Below are 27,500 nucleotides of genomic sequence, written 5' to 3'. Positions count from 1 at the left end.
ATAAAATATTCCTGCATACTAGCCCCACATCAGTACAAAACACCTCATTAATACTGTACTACTCATCAGTACAAACAATTCCTACATTGCACTACCATCAGTACAAAACAATTCCTAATTAACACTGCACTACCATCAGTACAAAACACCCTACAATACTGTAATTACCATCAGCAATAAAACAATTCCTACAATGTCATCAATTATCAGTACAAAACAATCTTTACAATACTGTACTACTATCAGTACAAAATAATTCCTCATAATACTGGTAATTACTATCAGTACAAAAACATTCCTACAATACTGTAACAATTACCATCAGTACAAAAATATCATTCCTACTAATACTGTACCTACTATCAGTACATAATAATTCCTTGGCTAACATTTGTACTACTATCAGTATATAACAATTCCCATAATACTGTACTACATCAGTACAAAACAATTCCTTACTAATACTGCACTACTATCAGTAATAAAACAATCTTAATAATACTTGTACTAATATCAGTACAAAAACAATCTAACACTGCACTACTATCAGTATAAACACTCATTAACATTGCATTAACATCAGTACAAAACAATTCCAATACTGTACTCACTATCAGTACATAACAATTTTACAATACTGTACTACTATCAGCACATAACAATTCCTTTACAATACCACTACTGTAATTACTATCAGTACATAACACACCTACAATACTGTACTACTATCAGTACAAAACATTCCTACATAATACTGTACTACTCTAGCATAAACACTCCTACAATACTGTACCATCATCAGTACAAAACACCCTACAATACTGTACTACTCATCAGTACAAAACACCTTAACACTGTACTTACCACTAGTACAAAAAACAATTCCCACAATACTGTACTACTACTCAGTACATAACATCCCTACAACACTGTACCCATTTCATCAGTACAAAACACCTTGGCTAACACTGTACTTACCATCAGTACAAAACACCCTACAATACTGCAATTACCATCATACACACCTTGCCAATACTGTACCACTATCCCGCATAAAACAATTCCTTCCTTCAATACTGTACCACTATCAGTACAAAACAATTCCTTCCAATACTGCAAGCCCAATTATCAGTACAAACAATCTTGGCTAATACTGTACCACTATCAGTACAAACACATTCCTTCACTACTGTACCACTATTATCAGTACATAACAATTCCTTCTCAATACTGTAACACCACTATCAGTACACATAACAATTCCTATTAACACTGTACTACCATCAGTACAAAACACCTACAATACTGTACTACTATCAGTACATAACAATTCCTACAATACTGTACTACTATCAGTACAAAAACAATCTTGGCCAATACTGTACTACTATCAGCAGTATAACACCTTTAAAGTTTAATACTGTACCCACCATCAGTACAAAACGGTTCCTCTCAACACTGTACCACCATCAGTACAAAACACCTTCAATTTCACATTGTACCACTATCAGTACAAAATACTTACATAATACTGTACCACTATCAGTACAAAACAATTCCTTCAATACTGTACCACTATCAGTACATAACAATTCTTCAATACTGTACCAATTATCAGTACATACACATTCCCACAATACTGTACTAATATCAGCAAGTACAAAAACAATTTGTTAACATCAGCCTACCATCAGTATATAAATAATTCCTACAATACTGTACTACTATCAGTACAAAACAATTCCTTACACATTGCATCACTACCACTAGTACAAAACAATTCCCACAATACTGTACCATCAGTACAAAACACTCCTACACTGTACTACTATCAGTACAAAACAATTCCTACACACACTGTACCACTCATCAGTACAAACACCCTACAACACTGTAATTACTCATCAGTACAAACAATCTTCTAACACTGCACCACCATCAGTACATACCAATTCCTACAATACTGTACCAATTATCATATAAATAATTTCAATACTAAATTACCATTTCAGTACATAAATAGTTCCTAGTTAATACTTCACTACTATCAGTAGTAATAAAACAATTCCTTCAATACTGTACCACTATCAGTACATAACAATCTTACAATACTGTACCACTATCAGTACAAAACACCTTCACTAGTACCCACTCATCAGTACATAACAATTCCTACAATACTAAAACACACCATCAGTACATAACAATTCCCACAATACTGTACCTCACTCATCAGTACAAACACCTCCATCACTGCACCACTATCAGGAGAGTGTCAATTCTGGCTAACACTGTAATTACCATCAGCCAAAACACCTTACAACACTGGTACTTACCATCAGTACATAACACCCCGCTAACACTGTACTACCATCAAGTACAAAAACACCTCTACAACACTGCACTTACTATCAGTACAAAACATTCCTACAATACTGTACTAACATTTAGTACAAAACAATTCCTACAATACTGTACTACTATCAGTAAAACGATTCCTGTTGCATTAAAATTCTTCAATTATCAGTACAAAACAATTCCTACAATACTGTAATTACCATCAGTACAAAACAATTCCTCTTCCAATACTGTACCAATTATCATACATAACAACACCCTACTAACACTGTATCCACTATCAGTACAAACAATTCCTTCCAACACTGTACCCACTCCATCAGCACAAAACACCCTGTTAACATCAGCATCACTAGTATTAAAAACATTCCTCTCTGCACCACCATCAAGTACATAACAATTCCTACTAACACTGTACCACTCATCAGCATGTAACCCCTGGCCAATTAATTGCACCACCATCAGCACATAACAATTCCTACTAACACTGTTACTAACATCAGCAAAACACCCAAGTACATTGCACCACCATCAGTACAAAAACATTCCTTCCTAATACTGCACCACTATCATCAGCACATAACACCCTTGGCCAATACTGTACTACCATCAGTACAAAAACATTCCTTGGCTAACACACTGCACACTCACCATCAGCACATAACACCCACACACTGTACTACCATCAGTACAAAACACCCTACACACTGTACCACTATCAGTACAAAACACCTTCTACAATACTGGTACCACTTCATCAGTACAAACAATTCCTACAATTACTGTACTGTTTCATTTGTGCACAAAAACAATTCCTACTAACACTGTACCACCATCAGTACATAACAATTCCTACTAACACTGCACCACCATCAGCACAAAACACCTCCTCACACTGCACCACCATTCAGCAGAGCAACACCCCTACAATACTGTACTACTATCAGTACAAAACAATTCCTACAATACTGTACTACTATCAGTACAAAACAATTCCTACAATACTGTACTACTATCAGTACATAACAATTCCTACATTACTGTACCACTATCAGTACAAAACAATTCCTACAATACTGTACTACTATCAGTACAAAACAATTCCTACAATACTGTACTACTATCAGTACATAACAATTCCTACAATTACTGTACTACTATCAGTACAAAACAATTCCTACAATACTGTACTACTATCAGTACAAAACAATTCCTACAATACTGTACTACTATCAGTACAAAACAATTCCTTCAATACTGTACCACTATCAGTACAAAACAATTCCTTCAATACTGTACCACTATCAGTACATAACAATTCCTACAATACTGTACCACTATCAGTACAAAACAATTCCTTCAATACTGTACCACTATCAGTACAAAACAATTCCTTCAATACTGTACTACTATCAGTACAAAACAATTCCTACAATGCTACTATCAGTACAAAACAATTCCTACAGTACTGTACAGGTTGTACCTCTCTAGTCCGGCAACCTCGGGACCTGACCGGTGCCGGACCATGGATATTCACCCTTTTCCTGGATAGATAGTGACTTGTGCTTATGTCTGGAAGCACTAGCACCACTTTCTCTGCATCATGGTCTCTTTGAAGACATATTGAAGGGTTAAATGTCATATAGTATCTTCTCAAATTTCGCGAGTTTTTAATTCTTAACGTATTTTATTGGAACACACAAAAAAATAAATAAATAAAAATTTTGACGGCGGAAACTTGAATTTCAACGGGTTTGAACGGCCCGCCAACGTGCAGACGACGTGCATAATCGTGTAAACAGCGTCATTTTTCTTATGTACAAAAGATTCATTATTGTTTATTACTGAATGTCTTTTTTATTGAATTAATGTTTATGTGTGCAAAATGAGCAATACAATTCATTAATAATACGTAGAATATTAAAACACGAGTAAATGACACGGCATTGTATTCGTTGATTACAAAACCAGTGACTGACTGGTTCTACATATAAAACTGAAGAAAATAAGACCTTGGTTGTAGCTGTAGTAAAATTAATATGGTTGTTTTAAGTAATGTTATTTAATGTTAATAAACGGAACAATAGAAGTAGCTAACCATTAATGGTAAAAAAGAAAAGTGAGACTGCTCGTATGTAAGTGCGCACATGTGAAAATATATCGTCATTACTCTATATAAGAATATGAAAGCAACACTTATTTACTGCTCATATATATTGAAGGGTTAAATGTTGTACTCTGTATAGACAAGCAGAGAGAGAGAGAGAGAGAGAGAGAGAGAGAGAGAGAGAGAGAGAGCAGCCGAACTGCCGGATGTAAACAAACCTTAATTTCCCGCGGCTTTTTTTGTTTTAAGGGGATTAGCCCACCCGGGCATAGGTCACTGACCCACATTGGGGCCTGAGGGGCAAAAATTTAATACTCCTTTAATAATAATAATAATTCAGATAAGTAAAAAAAAAAAAGCTGCCTATCTACCTATTGGACAAACTAAAATCGTTCCGGACCACAGAATGCCGGACTAGAGAGGTACAACCTGTACTATCAGTACAAAACAATTCCTACAATACTGTACTACTATCAATACAAAACAATTCCTACAATACCGTACTACTATCAGTACAAAGCAATTCCTACTACTATCAGTCATTTTAGTCATTTTAACAATTATTTAACATAATTGAAGTACAGGGAACTAGTTTTTAGCGCGCCAAACAGCCACTCAACACACCCAAAATGGCGTCATTGTGTGTCCCTGCTCTGTGGAGGAAGCTTCTTGCTTGAGACTCTCTTGAACATAAACTATTTTTAAGTTTTTACAGAACAATTATTGGTCATTCTGAAGTTTATTTTACATATTGACAGTATACAATGCAATGCAGTGTTGATTTAAAGAAAATAATCTTGAATTACACCAAGTGAACTAAAATTTTATGGGTGAAATGGTGGCATGAAGCATGGGGTGACTTCTCTTCCACCCCACTTCCTTCTCTTCTCCCTTCTCCACACCCACTTCTAATTCCCATCATCATCATCAACCAGGAACCTTCTACATACACACCTCAAAGTAAGTGTACTTTACTGCATTTATTTTTAGTTTGTATGTACTTTTCGGTGAGCTGGAAACAATTACCCAAAATCCCATTGAAACAATGGATTCGGTTAACGAACGACCCTCTGGAACGAATTGTGTTCGTTAACTGTGGGACCACTGTATTATTATATTTTCACCCCACAGGCCCTGATGTGGGTCAGTGACCTGTGCCCAGGTGTGCTAATCCCAGTAAAAAAAAAAATAACAACGACAGCATCACCCCCATTAACATCATCACCACCCCATTTAACACTACCATGAACATGCTTCAGGTGGTGTTATGAGTGAGCGAGAGCGGAGAGAGGCGGCCGTGGCAGCAGCACTGGAGGAGGCAGCCAAAACCCGGACCTCACAGGAAGGGTTCCAGCTGGGACCATATTTTGGTCTTCCGTCCAAGGTTGCTCAAGTCATCAGGGAACATCGAGGCATTTCAGACTTGTATGGTGAGTTTCATAACTGCAGTACAGTAGGGTCGGAATATGTAGTGACTTTATATAAAAAATAAAAAATATATCGCGGTGACCAAAATTATTCTCATGTATATAGCGATAAATTTATTTACAGTAGACTCACAACTTAATTGGGGTTTTTTTCCTGGGACCTCACATAAAGCCCAAAACCACATTATAAAGTCAGAAACACTCCTAAAAATATCCTAAATCACCCCATAAAATAAAAGTTGAAAATTGCACAATACAGTACTTAAATGTAATCTAAAAAATAAACAGAGTGGTCCCTCTATTAACGAACACAATTCGTTCCACAGGGTCGGTTGTTAACCGAAAATTTTGTTAACTGAATCTATTATTTCAATGGTCTATTGGGTAATTGGTTCCAACTCACAGAAGAAGTATACATACAAAGTACTGTATACAGGTACAGGTTGTACCTCTCTAGTCCGGCAACCTCGGGACCTGACCGGTGCCGGACCATGGAAATTGCCGGACCATGGAAATTCACCCTTTTCCTGGATAGATAGTGACTTGTGCTTATGCCTGGAAGCACTAGCACCACTTTCTCTGTGTCATGGTCTCTTTGAAGACATATTGAAGGGTTAAATGTCGTATAGTAACTTCTCAAATTTCGCCCCTACTGTTTGGTCGTCACCCCAACGTAAAAGTGGTCTTCCTTCCTCCCAACACTACGTCATTAATACAGCCCATGAACCAAGAATTGATCTGTAATGTGAAAGCTGCATTCTCTGCAAAGAAGTTTAAGCTCCTGAACGAATATACCAACACCGAGGATCAGTTGCGTAACCTGGGTGACACCGATAGCAAGAGCGAAGAGGACGAGGAACAACAGTTGGCAGAGCAAGAAGTACTTGTGAAACAATTTTGGAGAAAATTCAACGTCAAGAAAACTGTGGACTTCTTGGTGGAGGCATGGGATCAGCTGTCTGTAGCAACGGTTCGTCACGCATGGAGACATGTGTTGCAAGGTATTCCAGGTGGGAGGCAGAGTCAATCTGTGACTGGTGAGGTTCAGACTGTTGCAGTAGCAGTGGACCTTGCCAGAGAAGCTGCGCAGAGTGTTACAGCTAAAGGCTTCTCCGAGACCACCAACGACGACATTATGGAGGTGATAAGGGATCCTGATGTGACTGCCGACGAGATGTTAAATGATGATGACGTCAGTGAAGAGGCAGGTGGTGCGTCATCCCAAGAAGAACGCAAGTTATCGCATAATAATGTAAGGGGTGCCATCGAGTGTGTAGAGAAACTGAAGCTCCTCCTTTTTGACTACCCTGACGATAACCAGTATGAGGTCTTCACTACCCAGCTGTTGCAGACTATGGAGCCCTACATACCGGTGTATCACGACAACATCAACACTAGCCGTCAAGAAAGCATTACTGAGTTCTTCACCCGCAACCCACCACAGCCAGCCCAAGCCAGTGATAGTGACAGAGACAGTGATGGTGACTTTGAGGGATTTGTCAGGGAGGCCCTGATAAGTGTGGATGACAGTGATGAAGACTCACCTGAGGGCCAGTAGCCTGTCCTCTGCCTCAGAACCAGCTTCCATTCCAGTACGCTGACCCATTTCTTCTACTAACGTAAGTGTTAAACCTAACCTTGATTTTTTCTAACCTAACCTACAGTATATTATTCTCTTATTGATTGTTCTCTTCTATATTATGTGTGTGTGCATACCATCATAAAGTTAAGATGTTATTTTTACTAAAACGTACGTATTGTGTCGGGAAAAAGTGGAGTTTGGGTGTCGGCGTAGTCTCTATTTCAATTAATCCCATATGTTATTTTGTTCACTTTACGCGTTTCTCGCTTTACGCGGGCCTCCATGGGTTCAATTGACCGCGTAAAGCGAGGGTTCACTGTACATAAAAAATTAATTTTGCCCGGGGTGACGCTTCACCCCCTTCTAATGCTGAGCGCCTCTTATGTCAAGTGCCAACCCTTAAATATTGCTTCGGTGAATAACGTCTACATACAGTAAAGCCTTGAATAACGACGGTAATGTGTCCTCCAATATTGCAATGTAAGATGAATCATCGTATCGCGAATCATTGATTACCATTAAAATAAAGCAATAATAATGAGATGCGATCCCAAGTGTGACCTTTTCATATCTTTGGTGTGGCTTTTTACCTTCTTTTCCCCCTAAACAATACAATTAATGAAAAAGTGCAAACTATATTTAAATAATGTTTATTAATGCACCTTATACAGTATAAATGAATAATAATATGTAGTCACACGGATACAAGTGAAGTCGGCCCTTGGTGACTTCCGTCCAGTGAACTCGGCCCAGTTACAGCGGTGATCTCAGTCCATTTCGTTAATCTTTTTTATTATAACTTTATTTTAAGCACATGGATTTAAAATCCTTTACATATACAGTGTACTCTTATTGTCCATACAGTCTGGATATTGCAGAGAGAAGTTGCAGGGCACTTTGCCCACCATTTTCATAATCTTTCCATGCGGAGAAGACTCTTGCTTGTAGTTGTTTGTAGGTTCGGCGTTGGTGCCGCTTCAGTTTTCCCTCAGACATGAGACGAATCTGAGTACAGCCACCTCGTGTTTTACACGCGTTTGATTTAATCGTTTTTGGAATAACGCGATTGTTTAATTTATACCAAAACCTAATTTATGTGCACCTATTTTTTAAATAACGCGTTCAAGTTATTTTTAATTTGCCGTGTATTTGCCTGGCAGTGGAGTCATGCGTGATGCCTGGTAAGTTATTACTATAAAGTCACAGTCATATCAACATCAATAATTTTAATAATAATAATAATTGTTATTATAATAACGTAATACAGTGGTCCCTCGGTTAACGAACGCTTCGGTTAACGAAATTTTGGTTAACGAACTGCCTCCCATAAGATTCTTAAATTCGGTTAACGAACAAAAATTCGGTTAACGAATTTCTTACGAACCGACCTCAACATGTTTTCGCTTGCACTGGCCGGTCAACCAGCTTTAGTATTAGTCCGCCAATACATTAATCGGTTCTAGGGCTTAAATTTTTTAGTCATTTTAACAATTATTGAAATAATTGAAGGTAAAGTGACTAGTTTAATGCGCGGCATCCAGCCTCTTAACACAGCAAACAGTCTCTCTCTGTTTTCAGTGGAGGTAACATCTTGCTTGAGACTCTCTTCAACTAAACGCTTTTTTTCTGTTTCCAAGCAAATTATTGGTCATTTTGAAATATATTTTACATATTGACAATATATAATGCAGTGCAGTGTTGATTTAAAGAAAATAATCTTGAAATACACCAAGAGAACTAAAATTTTATGGGTGAAATGGTGCCATGGGGTGACTTCTCTTCCACCCCAATGCCTTCTCTTTTTCCTTCTCCTCCACCCCCATTCTAATTCCCATCATCATCATCATCCAGGAGCCTTCTACATACACACCTCAAAGTAAGTGAACTTTTCTACCATTTTTGTTGAATTTAGGAAATTTTCGGTGAGCTGGAACCATTTACCCAAAAACCCATTGAAACAATGGTTTTGGTTAACGAATTTTTCGGTTAACGAATAACCTGCTGGAACGGATTGTGTTCGTTAACCGAGGGACCACTGTGCAGGTTGTACCTCTCTAGTCCGGCAGTCTGTCGTCCGGAAACTCCCGTGGTCCGGAACAATTTTAGTTCACCCAATAGCCAACATCCCTGATGTAACTCCAATGTAATTTTAGTTACAGTACCATCACTTCACTTTGGAAGCAGAATTATGGTAACATTAAAGATAAATGAAATAGAATTTTAACCGTATTACTTTTTCTTATTTATTTATTTCCTATCTTATGTTTTTATGCTTTATGTAGGGTGTTTCGAGGGTGAATTTCCATGGTCTGGCACTGGTCAGGTCCTGAGGTTGTCAGACTAGAGAGGTACAACCTGTAATAAAGATTATTACTACTAATGATGAAGATAAAGATGATAATGAAGTATTCTGTATAACAACTGTGACAACGTCCAGCAAGCTTCCCGCATATCGGTTTCTCAGTTCACAGCTGCACTACTTTTGCTCTGTGCGTTCATTTGCTTTGTGTGTTCATCACATATCTTTTTAGTGTTAAACGTTGTTTTCCCCATCGAACATGTCTGGAAAATGTCCATCTGCCTCTTCTGGAGATCCTAAAGCTAAATAGACACAAAAAACAATCGCGATGGACGTGAAATTAGATATGATCACCCACTTTCAGAGAGGAGAACTTGTGTCAGAGGTTGGCCGCGTGCTAGGTTAGGTTAGGTTAGGTTAGCACTGTTCGTACCATTCTCAACAATGCTGAGAAGATAAAGAGCAGTGCTCAATCAGGGACATCTGCAAGTGCAACAAAAACCTCTTATGCTCATACATGTAGTTCTATAATGGAGCTCATGGAAAGGATGCTGAGTACGTGGATTGAAGATCAAAATCAGCGCAACGTACCAGTCAGCATGTTGCTGGTCCAGGCAAAAGTGCGAGCAATATATGAAGAACTACAAAAGGGTGAAGAACGCCCAGTGAAAGCATTCAGTGCTAGTTATGGTTGGTTCGCTAATTTCAAGGGAAGGCACCGGTATCACAACATCAAGATAAGTGGGGAGGCTACATCTGCCAATGCCGTGACTGCCGAGCAGTTCGTCGGGACTCGGAAGGGTATTATTGAGGAGGGAGGCTACTCTGCAAAGTAGATGTTCAATCTGGATGAAACTGCTCTATTTGGAAGTGAATGTCAACACGAATGTATATCTCTCGTGAGGAAAAAACAGCACCCTATTGTTAGGAGGTAATGCCGAAGGTGACTGCAAATTAAAACCAGTGATGGTGTACCACTCCACAAACCCACGTGCTCTCAAGGGTTATTCTAAACATCTCTTACCAGTTCACTACTACTCAAATAACAAGGGGTGGATTACTGGTAATATTTTTTGTGATTATGTTCTGTCAATGCTGAAAGATGAGTTACGTGAATACAGTAATATCTCCGTTAGCCGGAAATGAAATTTGCTTGGAAAATCATTCCCAAAGCCGGAATTTTCAACAAATTCCGGCTTTGGGAACAAATTTTCCGAGGTTGAAAATCTAGAGAATTTTCTTAAAATGTCTTGAATAAAGATAAAAGCTGAAGTATTTGGGGGGGGGGGGGTACCTGACCTGACATGACAGAATGTCAGGTGGAGGTAGGTGTTATCCATCTGAATCTGAAGAAAACAAGACCCTGGTTGTTGCTGTAGTAAGATTAATGTAAAAAAATATGTATTTTTTATTTAATGTTATTTAATGTACAGTAAAGGTAACCACTGATGTTAAAGAAATAAAAAGAGAGTGATAGTGGAATGCCAACGTATATGTGCGCACTCAAGGAAATATAGTTATTTATCTTAAGAATATGTACAAAAGATTCATTATTGTTTATTACTGAATATGTAATTGTTTGAATTAATGTTTATAGCTGTATATGTGAAATGAACAATGCAATTCATGAATAATACGTAGATTATTAAAACACACAAGAGGAGATGAAACGGCATTGTTTTCGTTAGTGTTTACTCCCGTGAGTTCGTGACAATGGTTCTACAGTGAACCCTCACTTTACGCGGTCAATTGAACCCACGGCGGCCCGCGTAAAGTGAGAAATGCGTAAAGTGAACAACATAACATATGGGATTAATTGAAATAGAGACCGGGCCGACCCCCAAACTCCACTTTTTCAGACACAATACCTACATTGTAGTAAAAATAACTTCTTAATTTTATGATGGTATGCACACACAATTAATAATTAAGAGAAATATCAATAATATTAGGTTTTTTAACACTTACATTAGTAGAAAAGATGGCTGGGCACACGGGGATGGGGGGTTGGTTCCGAGGCAGAGGGCAGATTATTGGCCCTCACCTGCACTTGTATCAATTGTATCACTATCCACCACAGAGGCTTGTAGGGCCTCTTTGTCAAACCCCTCAAAGTCCATATAAGTCCATATCCTCACTATCACTGACTTGGGCCGGCTGTGGTGGGTGGCGGGTGAAGAACTCGGTAATGTTTTTATGACTGGGCGACCTTGTGAGCACCCTGCTCGCGCCGCTCTCCGCGTAAAAGGGTACACACACCGCGGAAAGTGAGCATTCCGTGTTCGGCAGGGTACCGCGCAAACGTGGAAACGCGTAAAGTGGGACCGCGTAAAGCGAGGGTTGACTGCACATAAGAAACTTCAGAAAATAAGACCCTGGTTGTTGCTGTAGTAAAATTTTTGTAAAAAAGGAATATACAGGGTATATGTTTTAAGTAATGTTATTTAATATTAATAAATGGAACACTAGAAGTAGCTAACCACTTATGGTAAAGAAAAATGCGAGACGGATTGGGAACGCCAACGTATGTAATTGCGTACATGTGAAAACATATCGTCATTTCTCTATATATGAAAATGAAAGCAATACTTATTACTGTTCATATATGTTTTGAATAATACTTACTAATGTAAAACAAAAATTCTTCTCACCAATGGCGGTAAAGTCTAAAACATAAGGACAGCCAATGATGTTGTGTGAGTTTTTACTCAGATGACGAAGTCATCAGGTTCAACTCTGGCTGAAGCTTTCCATAAAGCTGTTGCTGAAACTGTTACTGAAACTGTAGTTATTACTGAAGCTGAATTTGATGGTTAGGCCTTCGAATAATACGTAAAGCTCTCGAAAGAACCTTGCACAGCTGCTTTCTTTTTCCATTGTACATCTTTATGTAGAGGTCAATTGCGTTTATTTAAATTTTACGGCTTTGTTCTGTTAATGGATCCACTTCAGAAAATATGTTCATTGCTTGCTCCATATAATATCCACAGACCTCTCACCTTTTTCATATCGTTTTAACACATTTAATTTCTCGGCTAAGCTTATACACTTTCTTTTAGCTTTTGAACCAGCACTACCATCACTTGCTCTCTTGCTCATGTTGAATAGGGATGCAAAAATGCCGTAAGAAACCTGAGAGAGTTTTTCTCCTGTTCAGGTGCGTGAAAACAAACAGCCCACCAAGCTGCGACTGTTTATACTAGTGATGCTGGCGTCACCACTCACAAGCACGGTGTGGAAAATACCAGTCTTTGCTGTAACACACAGTTACTTTCACGCCCATATCATATAGAATTTTAAATTTCAAATACTGTATATTTATTTCATCAAACTTTTAGATGAACTATTCTGGATTATTATAGTAAAGAAATGGAGTTTCTAAATTACTTGGAACTGCATTTATGGACTCCGGTAGTTTAGACTCGAGGAAAACATCCCAGCACCCAGAAACATTCTGGGGAAGTGGACTAGTGTCTGTGTGTGCAAGGTGTTTAGTTTAGACACTCGGAAACTTTTCCCAGTAACCGGAAAATATTACTGGAATAAGGAATTTTTCCGAGTTTGAGAAAGTCGTCTGGTTAGCTGGAAATCTCTCATCCCCGGAAGTGCTCTGCACCAATTGTTCCGGCTAACAAGGATATCATTGTATGTCAAATAATGTAAAACTTGAATGAGTAAATTGTTTTGTGAATTTATTAACCAAACAAAGAAATCCTTCCCAAGTCCTTATTGAGAATTGGAAGTATCAGAGCTTGATGATGTAACTGTGAGACTGCTTGTTTTGTGTGTGTGTGTGTAGGGAGGGAGGCAATGGCTGGACAGCAGACACGTCGTCCATTAAGGGTGGGTGGACTTTGCACCATCCACCTTGACTGTAGTGAGAACTTTCGTCTGGGACTGCACATGGTTCAGGGTGGTTTGTATTTCACGATGAGTTTTAGTATGTGTAAGAATGTCATCCGTATAGCTAACAGTAATATTGCTGGGGCTGTCTGGGACTAACTTTAATAATACATTCATAAGAACATTGAACAAAGTGGGGCTAAGTACTCCACCCTAGGGGGGGTGCCAAGTACAACACACACCTGTACATAATGAACATACACCTGTATATAATGAACACACCTGTACATAATGAACACAACTGTACATAATGAACACACACCTGTACATAATGAACACACCTGTACATAGTGAACACACACCTGTGTATGGTGAACACACACCTGTACATAGTGAACACACCTGTACATAGTGAACACACACCTGTGCATAATGAACACAACTGTACATAATGAACACACCTGTACATAATGAAAACAACTGTACATAATGAACACACCTGTACATTACCTGTACATACTGAACACACACCTGTACATGGTGAACACACCTGTGCATAATGAACACACCTGTACATAATGACACACCTGAACAACACACCTGTACATAGTGAACACACCTGTACATAATGAACACACCCTGTACATAATGAACACACCTGTACATAATGAACACACACTATAATGAACACACCTGTACATTACCTGTACATACACACACACCTGTACATAATGAACACACCTGTACATAATGAACACACCTGTACATAATACACCTGATGAACACACCTGTACATAAAAACAACTGTACATAATGAACACACACCTGTACATTACCTGTACATACTGAACACACATCTGTACATAATGGAACACATGTACATAATGAACACACCTGTACATAATGAACACACCTGTACATAGTGAACACTGTACATACTTATTCATAAAATGAACACACCTGTACATAATGAACACAACTGTACATAATGAACACACACCTGTACATAATGAACACACCTGTACATAGTGAACACACACCTGTGTATGGTGAACACACACCTGTACATAGTGAACACACCTGTACATAGTGAACACACACCTGTGCATAATGAACACAACTGTACATAATGAACACACCTGTACATAATGAAAACAACTGTACATAATGAACACACCTGTACATTACCTGTACATACTGAACACACATTTGTACATAATGAACACACCTGTGCATAATGAACACACTCCTGTACATAATGAACACACCTGTACATAATGAACACACACCTGTACATAATGAACACACACCTGTACATAATGAACACACCTGAACATAATGAACACACCTGAACATAATGAACACACAGCTGTACATAATGAACACACCTGTACATAATGAACACACCTGTACATGATGAACACAAAAGAAGGTAAAATTGAACAACATATAAACCAAAACTCGACTAAGGTAATTTGTTGTTAATTCACAATATTTTTTTAATGTATATTTTTCTTCTTTTGTTTTTATCATGTGGTTCACATTTTGTCCTGTCTGACTTATTTTTTTTGAGACTAGAGGCGACACCAAGCCACCAGTTAATCCCGATGATGATGGATATAAACACAAACATTAACTGTTTACATACAAAATATTAACATGATGTTTTCACTACAGATTGGCAAGAAGAGTGTATAAATGAAGGGAGCAAGTCAAGGAACCTGTTGATCTGTATACCTACAAGTGGTGGCAAGACGCTGGTCGCCGAGATACTCATGTTGAGATGTTTACTCCTCATGAAACGTGATGTGATCTTTATCCTGCCATATGTGGCTCTGGTGCAGGAGAAGGTGAGTTAGTTTATGTGGCTCTGGTGCAGGAGAAGGTGAGTTAGTTTATGTGGCTCTGGTGCAGGAGAAGGTGAGTTAGTTTATGTGGCTCTGGTGCAGGAGAAGGTGAGTTAGTTTATGTGGCTCTGGTGCAGGAGAAGGTGGGTTAGTTTATGTGGCTCTGGTGCAGGAGAAGGTGGGTTAGTTTATGTGGCTCTGGTGCAGGAGAAGGTGGGTTAGTTTATGTGGCTCTGGTGCAGGAGAAGGTGAGTTAGTTTATGTGGCTCTGGTGCAGGAGAAGGTGAGTTAGTTTATGTGGCTCTAGTGCAGGAGAAGGTGGGTTAGTTTATGTGGCTCTGGTGTAGGAGAAGGTGGGTTAGTTTAGTTAGTTTATATGGCTCTTTTGCAGGAGAAGGCGAGTTAGTTTATATGGCTCTGGTACAGGAGAAGGTGGGTTAGTTTATGTGGCTCTGGTACAGGAGAAGGTGGGTTAGTTTATGTGGCTCTGGTGCAGGAGAAGGTGGGTTAGTTTATGTGGCTCTGGTGCAGAAGGTGCGCTAGTTTATGTGGCTCTGGTGCAGGAGAAGGTGAGTTAGTTTATGTGGCTCTGGTGCAGGAGTGAGTTAGTTTATGTGGCTCTGGTGCAGGAGAAGGTGGGTTAGTTTATGTGGCTCTGGTGCAGGAGAAGGTGGGTTAGTTTATGTGCTGGTGCAGGAGGTTTTGTGGCTCTGGTGCAGGAGAAGGCGGAGTTAGTTTATGTGGCTCTGGTGCAGGAGAAAGGTGGGTTAGTTTATATGGGCCCTGGAAGGTGAGTTAGTTTATGTGGCTCTGGGCAGAAGGTGAGTTAGTTTATAGCTCTGCAGGAGAAGGTGGGGTTAGTTTATATGGCTCTGGTGCAGGAGAAGGTGGGTTAGTTTATGTGGCTTCTGGTGCAGGAGAAAGTGAGTTAGTTTATATGGCTCTGGTGCAGGAGAAGGTGGGTTTCTGCAGAGAAGGTGAGTTAGTTTATGTGGCTTTGGTGCAGGAGAAGGTGAGTTAGTTTATATGGCTCTGGTGCAGGAGAAGGTGAGTTAGTTTATGTGGCTCTGGTGCAGGAGAAGGTGAGTTAGTTTATGTGGCTCTGGTGCAGGAGAAGGTGAGTTAGTTTATGTGGCTCTGGTGCAGGAGAAGGTGAGTTAGTTTATGTGGCTCTGGTGCAGGAGAAGGTGAGTTAGTTTATGTGGCTCTGGTGCAGGAGAAGGTGGGTTAGTTTATGTGGCTCTGGTGCAGGAGAAGGTGGGTTAGTTTATGTGGCTCTGGTGCAGGAGAAGGTGGGTTAGTTTATGTGGCTCTGGTGCAGGAGAAGGTGGGTTGGTTATATTGAGAAGGTGAGTTAGTTTATGTGGCTCTGGTGCAGAAGGTGAGTTAGTTTATGGCTCTGGTGCAGGCAGAAGGTGAGTTAGTTTATATGGCTCTGGTGCAGGAGAAGGTGAGTTAGTTTATATGGCTCTTTTGCAGGAGAAGGCGAGTTAGTTTATATGGCTCTGGTACAGGAGAAGGTGGGTTAGTTTATGTGGCTCTGGTACAGGAGAAGGTGGGTTAGTTTATGTGGCTCTGGTGCAGGAGAAGGTGGGTTAGTTTATGTGGCTCTGGTGCAGAAGGTGCGCTAGTTTATGTGGCTCTGGTGCAGGAGAAGGTGAGTTAGTTTATGTGGCTCTGGTGCAGGAGAAGCCTCAGGGCCTGTTGGAATCCCGGCCGAGGTGTATAAAGCAGGAGGACCTCTGCTTACCAACCGCCTCCATTCTCTCCTGGAGAATATATGTGAAAGGGAGGAAATCCCCCAAGCTCTTAAAGACGCCTCCATCGTCAATATTTATAAGAACAAAGGAGATTGGTCAGACTGTGGCAACTACCGTGGGATCTCGTTGCTGTCCGTTGCTGGCAAGATTATTGCCCAAGTCCTCGTAAACAGAATTCTTCCTGAGGCAAAAAACTTCCTCGCAGAATTTCAATGTGGTTTTAGACCAACACATGGCACCACTGACATGTTTTTTGCTGCCTGCCAGATACAGGAAAAGTGCAGAGAACAGCATCGTGACCTGTACATGGCTTTCATCGACCTGACGAAGGCCTTCGACGCGGTCAACAGGGAAGCCCTCTGGTGGACCCTCAGCCATTTTGGCAGTCCACCAAAATTCATTGCCATTGCGAGGCAACTCTACAATGGCATGAACCGCTGTCACTATGTAACAATAAGTTCTTTTTATTTACCTCTTATTATTTTATTGATTTATTTCTTCTCTTTTTAACTCTTTATTTATTTCTTTATTTTCTGTATTTCCCCCTTTCTTTTCTCTGTATACTCGTGAGATGGAGGAGGTTAGGGGTAGGGGGGGTTAACGAATGTGAGGGGAGGAAGGCTAGTGGACCTAAAGAGAGAGACTTGTTTATGGTTGAGGGGAGGTGGGGGTTTGCCTGTGGTCACTCCCCCCACCACAGGGTAATCTTATATGAGGGTAGACTAAGGGAAAGGCTGATAGTTGGGGAATAGGACTAACAACTTAAACAGAGGGAAATATGAAATAGTTATGTTATTACTCAGGACTCACTGTATCAGCATACCACCAAGACAATTATAACGAATCAACCTTTCTCAATAAGGGAGGATGAATTAGGACTCTTAGTAATGGTTATTGAATACTTTCTATTAGGGTGTGACAGTTACACTTTAAATCAATGAACCTATCTTCCTAGCTAGTTAAACAGGGATTACATGAATCACAATACATTTTGTGAAACGGATGAAACCTGAAGGGTACTCGTTTATATATATTGTACAGTATATCCCACCATGTGGGAAGAGCAGAACTCTCACATCTACACCTCACCATTTCTTGCCAGACTCTGTCTTAGACACAGGTGGTTTACAGAATGCCACATGGTCATGATGTCACATCTCCCAGGCTCTCCTTATTGGTTCAGGCCTAAGGCATTCACACTCGCAAGTCACTGCGGTTGGCTAACGCTTGGCGGGAAATACTTAGGCTTTTTGGCGGGACTTTCACCCTAAATGCATGGTCCTGTTACACCCATCCAAATGGGGGTAAAACAAGGATGTGTACTGGCACCAACTCTCTTCCATTTTCTTGGCTGCCTTCCTTACTCGTGCCAGTGCAAATTTAGCCGGCGGGGTGGACATCCAGTACCGGATGAAGGACTTTTCAAAACAAGACGACTCCAGGCTGGAACAAAGGTGTCGGCAGCTTCCATTACTTAACTTCAGTATGCAGACAGCCTCACCTTCGTCGCTCACACTGCCCCTGGTTTACCCACACCACCATCCATCCAGCTTCATGGTACTAACCCCTATATGTTTACCCACTTCCAGTACTTTGGCTCCCACCTGTCCACCATTGCAGACTTTGATGAAAAGATTCAACATCGGATCAGATGTGCATCTCAAACCTTTGGCAGACTCCGTACCCGTGTCTTTAGCTGTAGGGAGCTGAAATTATCTACAAAGCTGCACGTATATCAAGCATTGGTCCTCCCCACCCTGCTATATGGCAGTGAGACATGGGTCACATACAGGAGTCACCTCAAGGCACTTGAAAACTTTCACCAACGTAGTCTACGTTCCATCCTCTGAGTTCACTGGGAAGACAAGAGAACAAATACCAGTATTGTTGCTGACACCAACTATAAGAGCATCGAAGCTACCATTATCCATGAACAACTACGTTGGACTGGCCATGTTACCTGCATGGACGACAGTAGACTGCCAAAGCAGTTACTTTATAGTCACCTAACAAATAGAAAACGTAATGCTTGTGGGCAACTGAAAAGGTATAAGGATAGTCTTAAGACAAACCTGAAAAAGTGCCAAATCGACCCCATCACATGGGAGACGATCACTCCACACCGTAAATCTTGGAGGAGAAGGTGTCAATACTTTCGAGTTAGCCCGACTGCAAACCGAGGCAGACAAGCGCCACCGCCCCTCCCGCAGTAGATGGAGCCCTCCACATGTGCAACGAATGTGAACGACGCTGCGGGTCCTTTATCAGCCTCTTCAGTTACCCTAAAACTCACCGACCTAGAAGACATCCCTAATAACTCGTATCATTGTATCATAGCTGGATGATCGTCATACTCAATTCCGAGTGACAGCAAAGCAGTGTGTGTGTGTGTGTGTGTGTGTGCGTGCGTGCGCTTGTGTGCTTGTCTGTGTATGTGTGTAATAATAATAATTAATGGTTTATTAAGATAACATGGCAGCCCGAAGGCTGAAAATATACAATGGACAGAGATGATAAGTTATATGGTGAGGTCAGGGAGTGGGTCACTTGATTGACTAAAGCTTTCAATACAAAAATATAATCAACATATAGATTAACTATAGATCACGTACTGAGGGAGCTGGTCTGTAGACATTCTTATGACTTGATGTTGGCTTAAACAAAGTCCTTCCCACTGTCTTGAAGGCAGTTGAACCTGGGGGTTAATCCACTACCTCACTACAGCTGCAGATGTACCACGTGGTCGGGTAGGTCCTTCAGCTCAAACAGGGTGTTGGAGAGGATTCTTGTTCCTCATGTGATGAAATTAGGAATTCATAGCTCCTCACCTGGGTGGAGTAGGGAGTCCTCATTTCTCTCCTGGTATAGTTAGGAGTCTTTCTTTGCTTTTTATCCAGTGTTGGTGGTGGCGAGTGTACAGTGGACATAGTGTGTCTGGTCCAATCAGGTCAACATTGACCGCTAAGCACTGATTGTCGCTCTAACAGTTGTTTCTTTCTTTCGAGTTGAAATTGTCACTTTTGTTTATCACTTGTGGGTGATGGTCAATCTTTGCACTGTACTGTTGGTGAGAGGATGTTGATACATCCAGATGGGGAGGAGGAAATGGGGAAAGTCAAGGCCCGACAGACTGAGCTGGCAGCTGTATTCATGGTCAAGAGACCACAGGGAGCGCCGACGTCCTCACCCCATGAAGGCTGGGGACGGAGTGTGTGTGGAGTTTACTATTGGTGTTGTTGGTATATCTTGCAGGTCAGTTGTCTTCTTGTCCTTCACTACAGTTTGGTACTTCAATAGTTTTTCTCTCTTCTTTAGGTACGAGGTTTGTCACCCTTTGGTGTTGAGTTGGGATTCCTCGTTGAAGAATATGCTGGGAGCCGAGGCAGCTTTCCCCCCAAAACCAGACGGAAGAAGTATGTAAAGTTCTTTACAATGTTTTTGTTGTTCTCACTCTTTTAAGGTCTTTCCTGCTACATGGGGTACTCTACTCTACTGTACTGTACTCTACTCTACTCTACTCTACTGTACTCTACTCTACTGCACTCTACTCTACTGCACTCTACTCTCCTCTCCTCTCCTCTACTGTACTCTACTCTACTGTACTCTACTCTACTCTACTCTACTCTACTGTACTCTACTCTACTCTACTGCACTCTACTCTACTGTACTCTACTCTACTCTACTGTACTCTACTCTACTGCACTCTACTCTACTGCACTCTACTCTACTCTACTGCACTCTACTCTCCTCTACTCTCTCTGTACTCTACTCTACTGTGCTACTCTACTGTGCTCTCTCTGCCTCTACTCTCCTCTCTCTACTCTCTCTCTCACTCTCTCTCTCTCTCCTCTCCTCTCTCTACTCTACTGTGCTCTCTCTCTGTGCTCTCTCCTGTACTCTCTACTCTCTCTGTACTCTGCTCTGCTCCCTCTCTCTACTCTACTCTCTACTCTACTGCACTCTACTCTCTCCTCTCTACTCTACTCTACTGCACTCTCTCTCCTCTACTCCTCTCTCTCTCTCTCTCCTCTGCATTCTCCTCTCTCTCTCTACTCTACTCTCTCTCCTCTCCCTCTACTCTCCCTCTACTCTACTCTACTGTACTCTACTCTACTGCACTCTACTCTACTCCACTCTACTCCTCTCTCTACTCTACTGCCTCTCTCCCTCTCTCTCTACCTCTCTCTACTCTCCTCTACTGTACTCTCTCCCTACTCTCTCTACTCTCTACTGTCTCTACTCTATCTCCTCTGCACTCTACTCTCTCTCTCTCTCTCCTCTCTCTATCCTCTACTGTACTCTCTCCTTTGCTCTCTCTACTGCCTCTCTCTCCTCTCTCTACTCTCTACTCTGTACTCTACTCTGCCTCTACTCTCTCTCCTCTCCTCTACTCTACTCTCTCTACTCTCTCTACTCTACTGAACTCTACTCTACTCTACTCTACTCTCCTCTCTCTACTGTACTCTACGTACTCTGTATCTACTCTACTCTGCTGTGCTATATCTCTGTGCTGTGCTCTGCTGTACTCTCTCAGTGCTGTGCTCTACCTAGCTGCTCTGTACTGTACTCTTGCCTGCTGTTCTCTTCTGTGTGTGCTCTGCTGTGTCTCTACTCTACTCTGTGTGACTCTACTCTGCACCTGTACTCTACTGTACCCTCTCTCTGTACTGTGCTCTACTGTGCTGTGCTCTGTACTGTGTGCTCTGCTCTTATGTGCTGTAGCTCTTCTGTGCTGTACTCCTGCTGTGCTCTGCTGCTCTCTGTTGTGCTGTACTGTGTGTGCTGTGCCTACTGTGCTGTACTTCTGCTGTACTCTGTGCTGTCCCCTGTGCTGTGCTCTCTGTGCTCTCTGTGCTCTGCTGTGCTCTGCTCTGTTGTGCTGTGCCTGCTGTGCCCTCTCTGCTGTGCTTGCTCTCTCTGTGCTGTGCTCTGCTGTGCTGTGCTCTGTGCTGCTCCTCTGTGCTCTCTGCTCTGTCTCTGTTGTGCTGTGTCTGCTGTGCTGTGTGTGCTGTGCCCTACTGTGCTGTGCTTGCTGTGCTCTACTCTCTGTGCTTACTCTGCTGCTGTACTCTGCTCTGTGTGCTGTACCTGTGCTGTGTGCCTCTGCTCTGCTCTGTACTCCTCTGTGCTCTGCTCTGCTGTGCTCTGCTGTGCTCTCACTCTGTGCTCTGCTCTGCTGTGCTCTGCTGTGCTGTCTCTCTGTACTCTCTGCTTCTCATTTATGGTGTTATGGTGTCAGGTACAGTATACTGCCACGCCACCACTTCCTTGTATTGTCTCCTTCTTGGTCTCTCCCTCACTTCTGGGTCTACCTCTCACCAACACCACCACCCCTACCACCCCTACCCACCACCCACCACTGCCCTACCACCCACCACCCCTACCCACCACCCACCTACCCACCTACCCACCAACACACCCACCACCACCCCCAACACCCACCCCAAACAGGTACTACCTGGGAAATGTGGAAGCATGTGTGTTTTCTATGGTGAGCCCCTGCTGCTATATGTGACTAGTCAGTGATGATCTGACTTTCTGCCTCATTTACACATAATTGCAGAGTCTCAGTATTTCTCTTACTATTAACAACTAACATACATACTGTCATTTCTCACATTGGTTTTTAAAATTTTGTATATATTTATTTATATATATATTATTATTATTATTTCCTGGTATACTTTGTATTTATTTTATTAAATTAATACTAGCGAATCCTTGCCTCGGCTCTTCGCTTAAACCATGTGAAGGCATACCCTCTGAGGCTCACATTGTCTTACTGTAGTGCATTAAGATGCTGCTTTGATCCTGACTTTGTACTCGTCCAAGCATGTTGACATTTTAAATGACTATACACATACGTGTTGCTTCGTGCAGCATTTCTTGAATAAGATAAAACAGTCATGTCTGCACCTTGAATATTGCCACACCTGATAGTAGTCTGCTTTTCATCTCCCCATGAAATGGGGGGCTTTGCCTGCTCATCTTCCAGTAGTAGAGATCATGCTGTGATAGACTTGACCTGGACTTTTGAATGCTGGCATGTATCCGTGTCTCGAACTTCTCTAATAGCTCAAGGATGAGTATCTGGAAGAATGGTGTACTTCCGTATATTTTTCAAAGTGTTTTGACTCTGGTATTGTTCCCCTTAAAGAGTCTTCAATGGTTGTGGTTGTTTTCCAAATTTGGCAGTCGTATTTTCCCGCAAACAGCACAGTCCCATGAATTTTTCCTTTGCTTCTTTGCTGCAGTATATTCACATTTCTTATTCATGTTGTAACAACAAGTGATACTTTTCATATTCTATATATAACACATCCATCATTACTAATAAACTATTTCATATAACACCATCCATTATACATCATCAACACTACATATAACACCATCCATCATCACTACATATATACCATCCATCAACACTACATATAACACCATCCATCAACACTACATATAACACCATCCATCATCACTACATATAACACCAACCATCAACACTACATATAACACCATCCATCAACACTACATATAACACCATCCATCAACACTACATATAACACCATCCATCATCTACATATAACACCATCCATCAACACTACATATAACACCATCCATCAACACTACATATAACACCATCCATCATCACTACATATAACACCATCCATCAACACTACCTATAACATCCATCAACACTACATATAACACCATCCATCATTACTACATATAACACCATCATCATCACTACATATAATACCATCCATCATCACTACATATAACAACATCCATCATCACTCATATAACACCATCCATCATCACTACATATAACACCACCCATCAACGCACTACATATAACACCACCCATCAACACCCATATAACACCACCCCATCACTGCATATAACACCAGCCATCATCACTCATTATAACACCATCCATCACGCTACGCCATAACACCATCCATCAACCCACCCATCAACACTACATATAACACCACCCATCAACCGCTCACATAACACCACCATCATCACTACATATAACACCATCCATCATCTTCCAACACCATCAGTACTAGAGGAATCGCCGCCCTCCGGGTGGCTCTTTCGCTAGGTTCAAGATTTCTTAAGAGCATTATAGGAGTTCCAATCTTGAGAGTGAGGTGGTGAGGAGGTATTCCAGCGGGCTCCAAAGAATTAAGGAATTCTGCATGGTACTTGACTGCTTGGTCCTGGTCGATTACTGTATCAACAGATTTGAATGAGGTCTCACTGCCTGGAAGCTGTCTGAGTAGAGTCATGTTGATTTCAGCCGCTGTTTCATTCTTTGGTGCCAGAATTGCGCGTTCACGCAGCCACTTGTGATCCTTGCAGTGGTGAATAATGTTTGGGTAGACCATGTTAGTAAGCTCAGTTGAGGACTTTACAACATTTCCACACCCTTTTCAACCTCTGTGTGGTTTAACGGGACGGGTCGGGTTGGGTGTGTCGGATCGGGTTGGTTGGGTTTTTTTTGAGATCCCCACACGACACTTGCTATCCATGCCAAGTTTGGTCCGGGCGGCTCATCCACTAGGCAACGGTAGGACGCCACCCTCTGGGAGGCTCCACATTGTCTCACTGTTCAGTCCCTAAAACTTATTCTTCCATCAATAGTTCATTAACGGTGTATGTAAGTTCCACTACAACGGTACAGCAAAGTATATTTTTTTAGCATTAAACTGTTATTATTTTACTGTCTAATCATCACTACATATAACACCACCAATCATCACTACATATAACATCATCCATCATCACTACATATAACACCATCCATCACCACTACATACAACAACATCCATCATCACTACATATAACATCATCCATCATCACTACATATAACACCATCCATCACCACTACATATAACACCATCCATCATCACTACATATAACACCATCCAACATTACTACAGATCGGTAAAGTAGTTTACGAGAATCTCGTGTGGAGACCTGACAACATTTCCACATCTTTTTCAACCTCTGTGTGGTTTAACGGGACGGGTCGGGTTGGGTGTGTCGAATCGGGTTGGTTGGAGTTTTTTTTGAGATCCCCACATGACACTTGCTATCCATGCCAAGTTTGGTCCGGGCGGCTCATTCGCTAGGCCACGGTAGGACACCACCCTCCGGGAGGCTCCACATTGTCTCACTGTGTAGCCCCCAAAATTTCTTCTTCCATCATTAGTTCATTAACGGTGTATGTAAGTTCCACTACAACGGTACAGCAAAGTATATTTTTTTAGCATTAAACTGTGATTATTTTATTGTCTAATCATCACTACATATAACACCCCCCATTATCACTACATATAACATCATCCATCATCACGACATATAACACCATCCATCATCACTACATATAACATCATCCATCATCATCACATATAACATCATCCATCATCACTACATATAACACCATCCATCATCACTACATATAACACCATCCATCATCACTATATAACACCATCCATCATCACTACATATAACACCACATCATCACTACATATAACAACATCCATCATCACTACATACAGTATAATATCATCCATCATCACTACATATAACACCATCCATCATCACTGTATATAACACCATCCATCATCACTACATATAACACCACCCATCATCACTACATATAACAACATCCATCATCACTACATACAGTATAATATCATCCATCATCACTACATATAACACCATCCATCATCATTACTACATCACTACAGATCGGTAAAGTCGGTTCCGAGATTCTCGTGCGGACACACAAACACACATACTTCTTTGTTTTATATATATATATATACATATATATATATATATATATATATATATATATATATATATATATATATATATATATATATATATATATATATATATATATATATTGATTACAAACCCGCCACCAATTGATCCATCATCATCACTACATATAACACTATGCATCACTCATATAACACGATCCATCATCACCACATATAACACCATCCACCATCACTACATATAGAACCATCCATCACGACCATATAACACCATCCAACGTCACTAATATAACACCACCCATCATCACTACATATAACATCATCCATCATCACTACATATAACCCATGCATCATCACTACATATGACACCATCCAGCATCACTACATATAACACCACCCATCATCACTACATATAACATCATGCATCATCACTACATATAACACCATCCATCATCACTACATATAAAACCAACCTGTCATCACTACATATAATATCATCCATCATCACTACATATAACACCATCCTGCATCACTACATATAACACCAACCATCATCATTACATATAACATCATGCATCATCACTACATATAACACCATCCATCATCAATACATATAAAACCATCCTATCATCACTACATATAACATCATCCATCATCACTACATATAACACCATCCATCACTACATATAGAACCATCCTATCATCACTACATATAATATCATCCATCATCACTACATATAACACCATCCAACATCACTACATATAATAATGCCACCCATCATCACTACATATAACATCATCCATCATCACTACATATAACTCTATCCATCATCACTATATATAACACCATCCAGCATCACTACATATAACACCAACCATCATCACTACATATATAATCATGCATCATCAATATATATATAACACCATCCATCATCACTACATATATTACCTCTTATCATCACTACATATAACACCATCCATCATTACTACAATATAACGCCATCCTTCATCACTACATATAACACCATCCATCATCACTACATATTATAACATCCATCATCTTTACAAACACCATCCCTCTTTACTATAGTGATAAACAGAGCTTCATTTTGTTGTCAATTTCTTTAAATTCCAACCTTATTAAACTGTAATTTTTTCTGTATGGTCAAATTTTGATTTGACCTCAGTGAGAGCGATAGTGTCAGTAAATCACAATCGACGCACTGTAAAAAAAAGTTTCAAAGGTTGAGGTGAAGTTTCCAGGTGAAGGAGAAGGGCCCCGATCTAACAAACTGCAGACCACAAACACACTAAGAGTCAAAACAACAAGAAGAAGGAAACTACCACTTTCTGCCATGTACAAAAGGACCAGTACCGCCGGGGGAGACTACATCTTCACTGGGAAAGACAAAGAACAAAGAAAGCGCTGAACCATCTTTTCTGATATTTAAAAATAATAAAACATATTAATTGATTAAT

General features: G+C 40.7%; 1 protein-coding gene across 1 annotated transcript in view; it reads left to right on the top strand.

Moving 5' to 3' along the window:
- LOC121856697 (helicase POLQ-like) overlaps window positions 1–20,636 on the top strand; it is a gene marked incomplete at its 3' end in the record, with an annotated part of 42,649 nt that extends 22,013 nt beyond the window's left edge. Inside the window, 3 exon segments of the mRNA XM_042352388.1 lie at window positions 5,725–5,895; window positions 15,294–15,466; window positions 20,539–20,636. Coding sequence (XP_042208322.1) covers window positions 5,725–5,895; window positions 15,294–15,466; window positions 20,539–20,636 — 442 coding nt within the window.
- Window positions 20,637–27,500: the final 6,864 nt, after the last annotated feature.

This window comes from Homarus americanus, unplaced genomic scaffold (genome assembly GCF_018991925.1).
Source record: "Homarus americanus isolate GMGI-L3 unplaced genomic scaffold, GMGI_Hamer_2.0 scaffold14439, whole genome shotgun sequence".
In the NCBI taxonomy this organism is placed as follows: Eukaryota; Metazoa; Arthropoda; class Malacostraca; order Decapoda; family Nephropidae; genus Homarus; species Homarus americanus.
The sequence above is the reverse complement of the archived record's forward strand: the minus strand, read 5'-3'. Positions and strand labels throughout refer to the sequence as shown.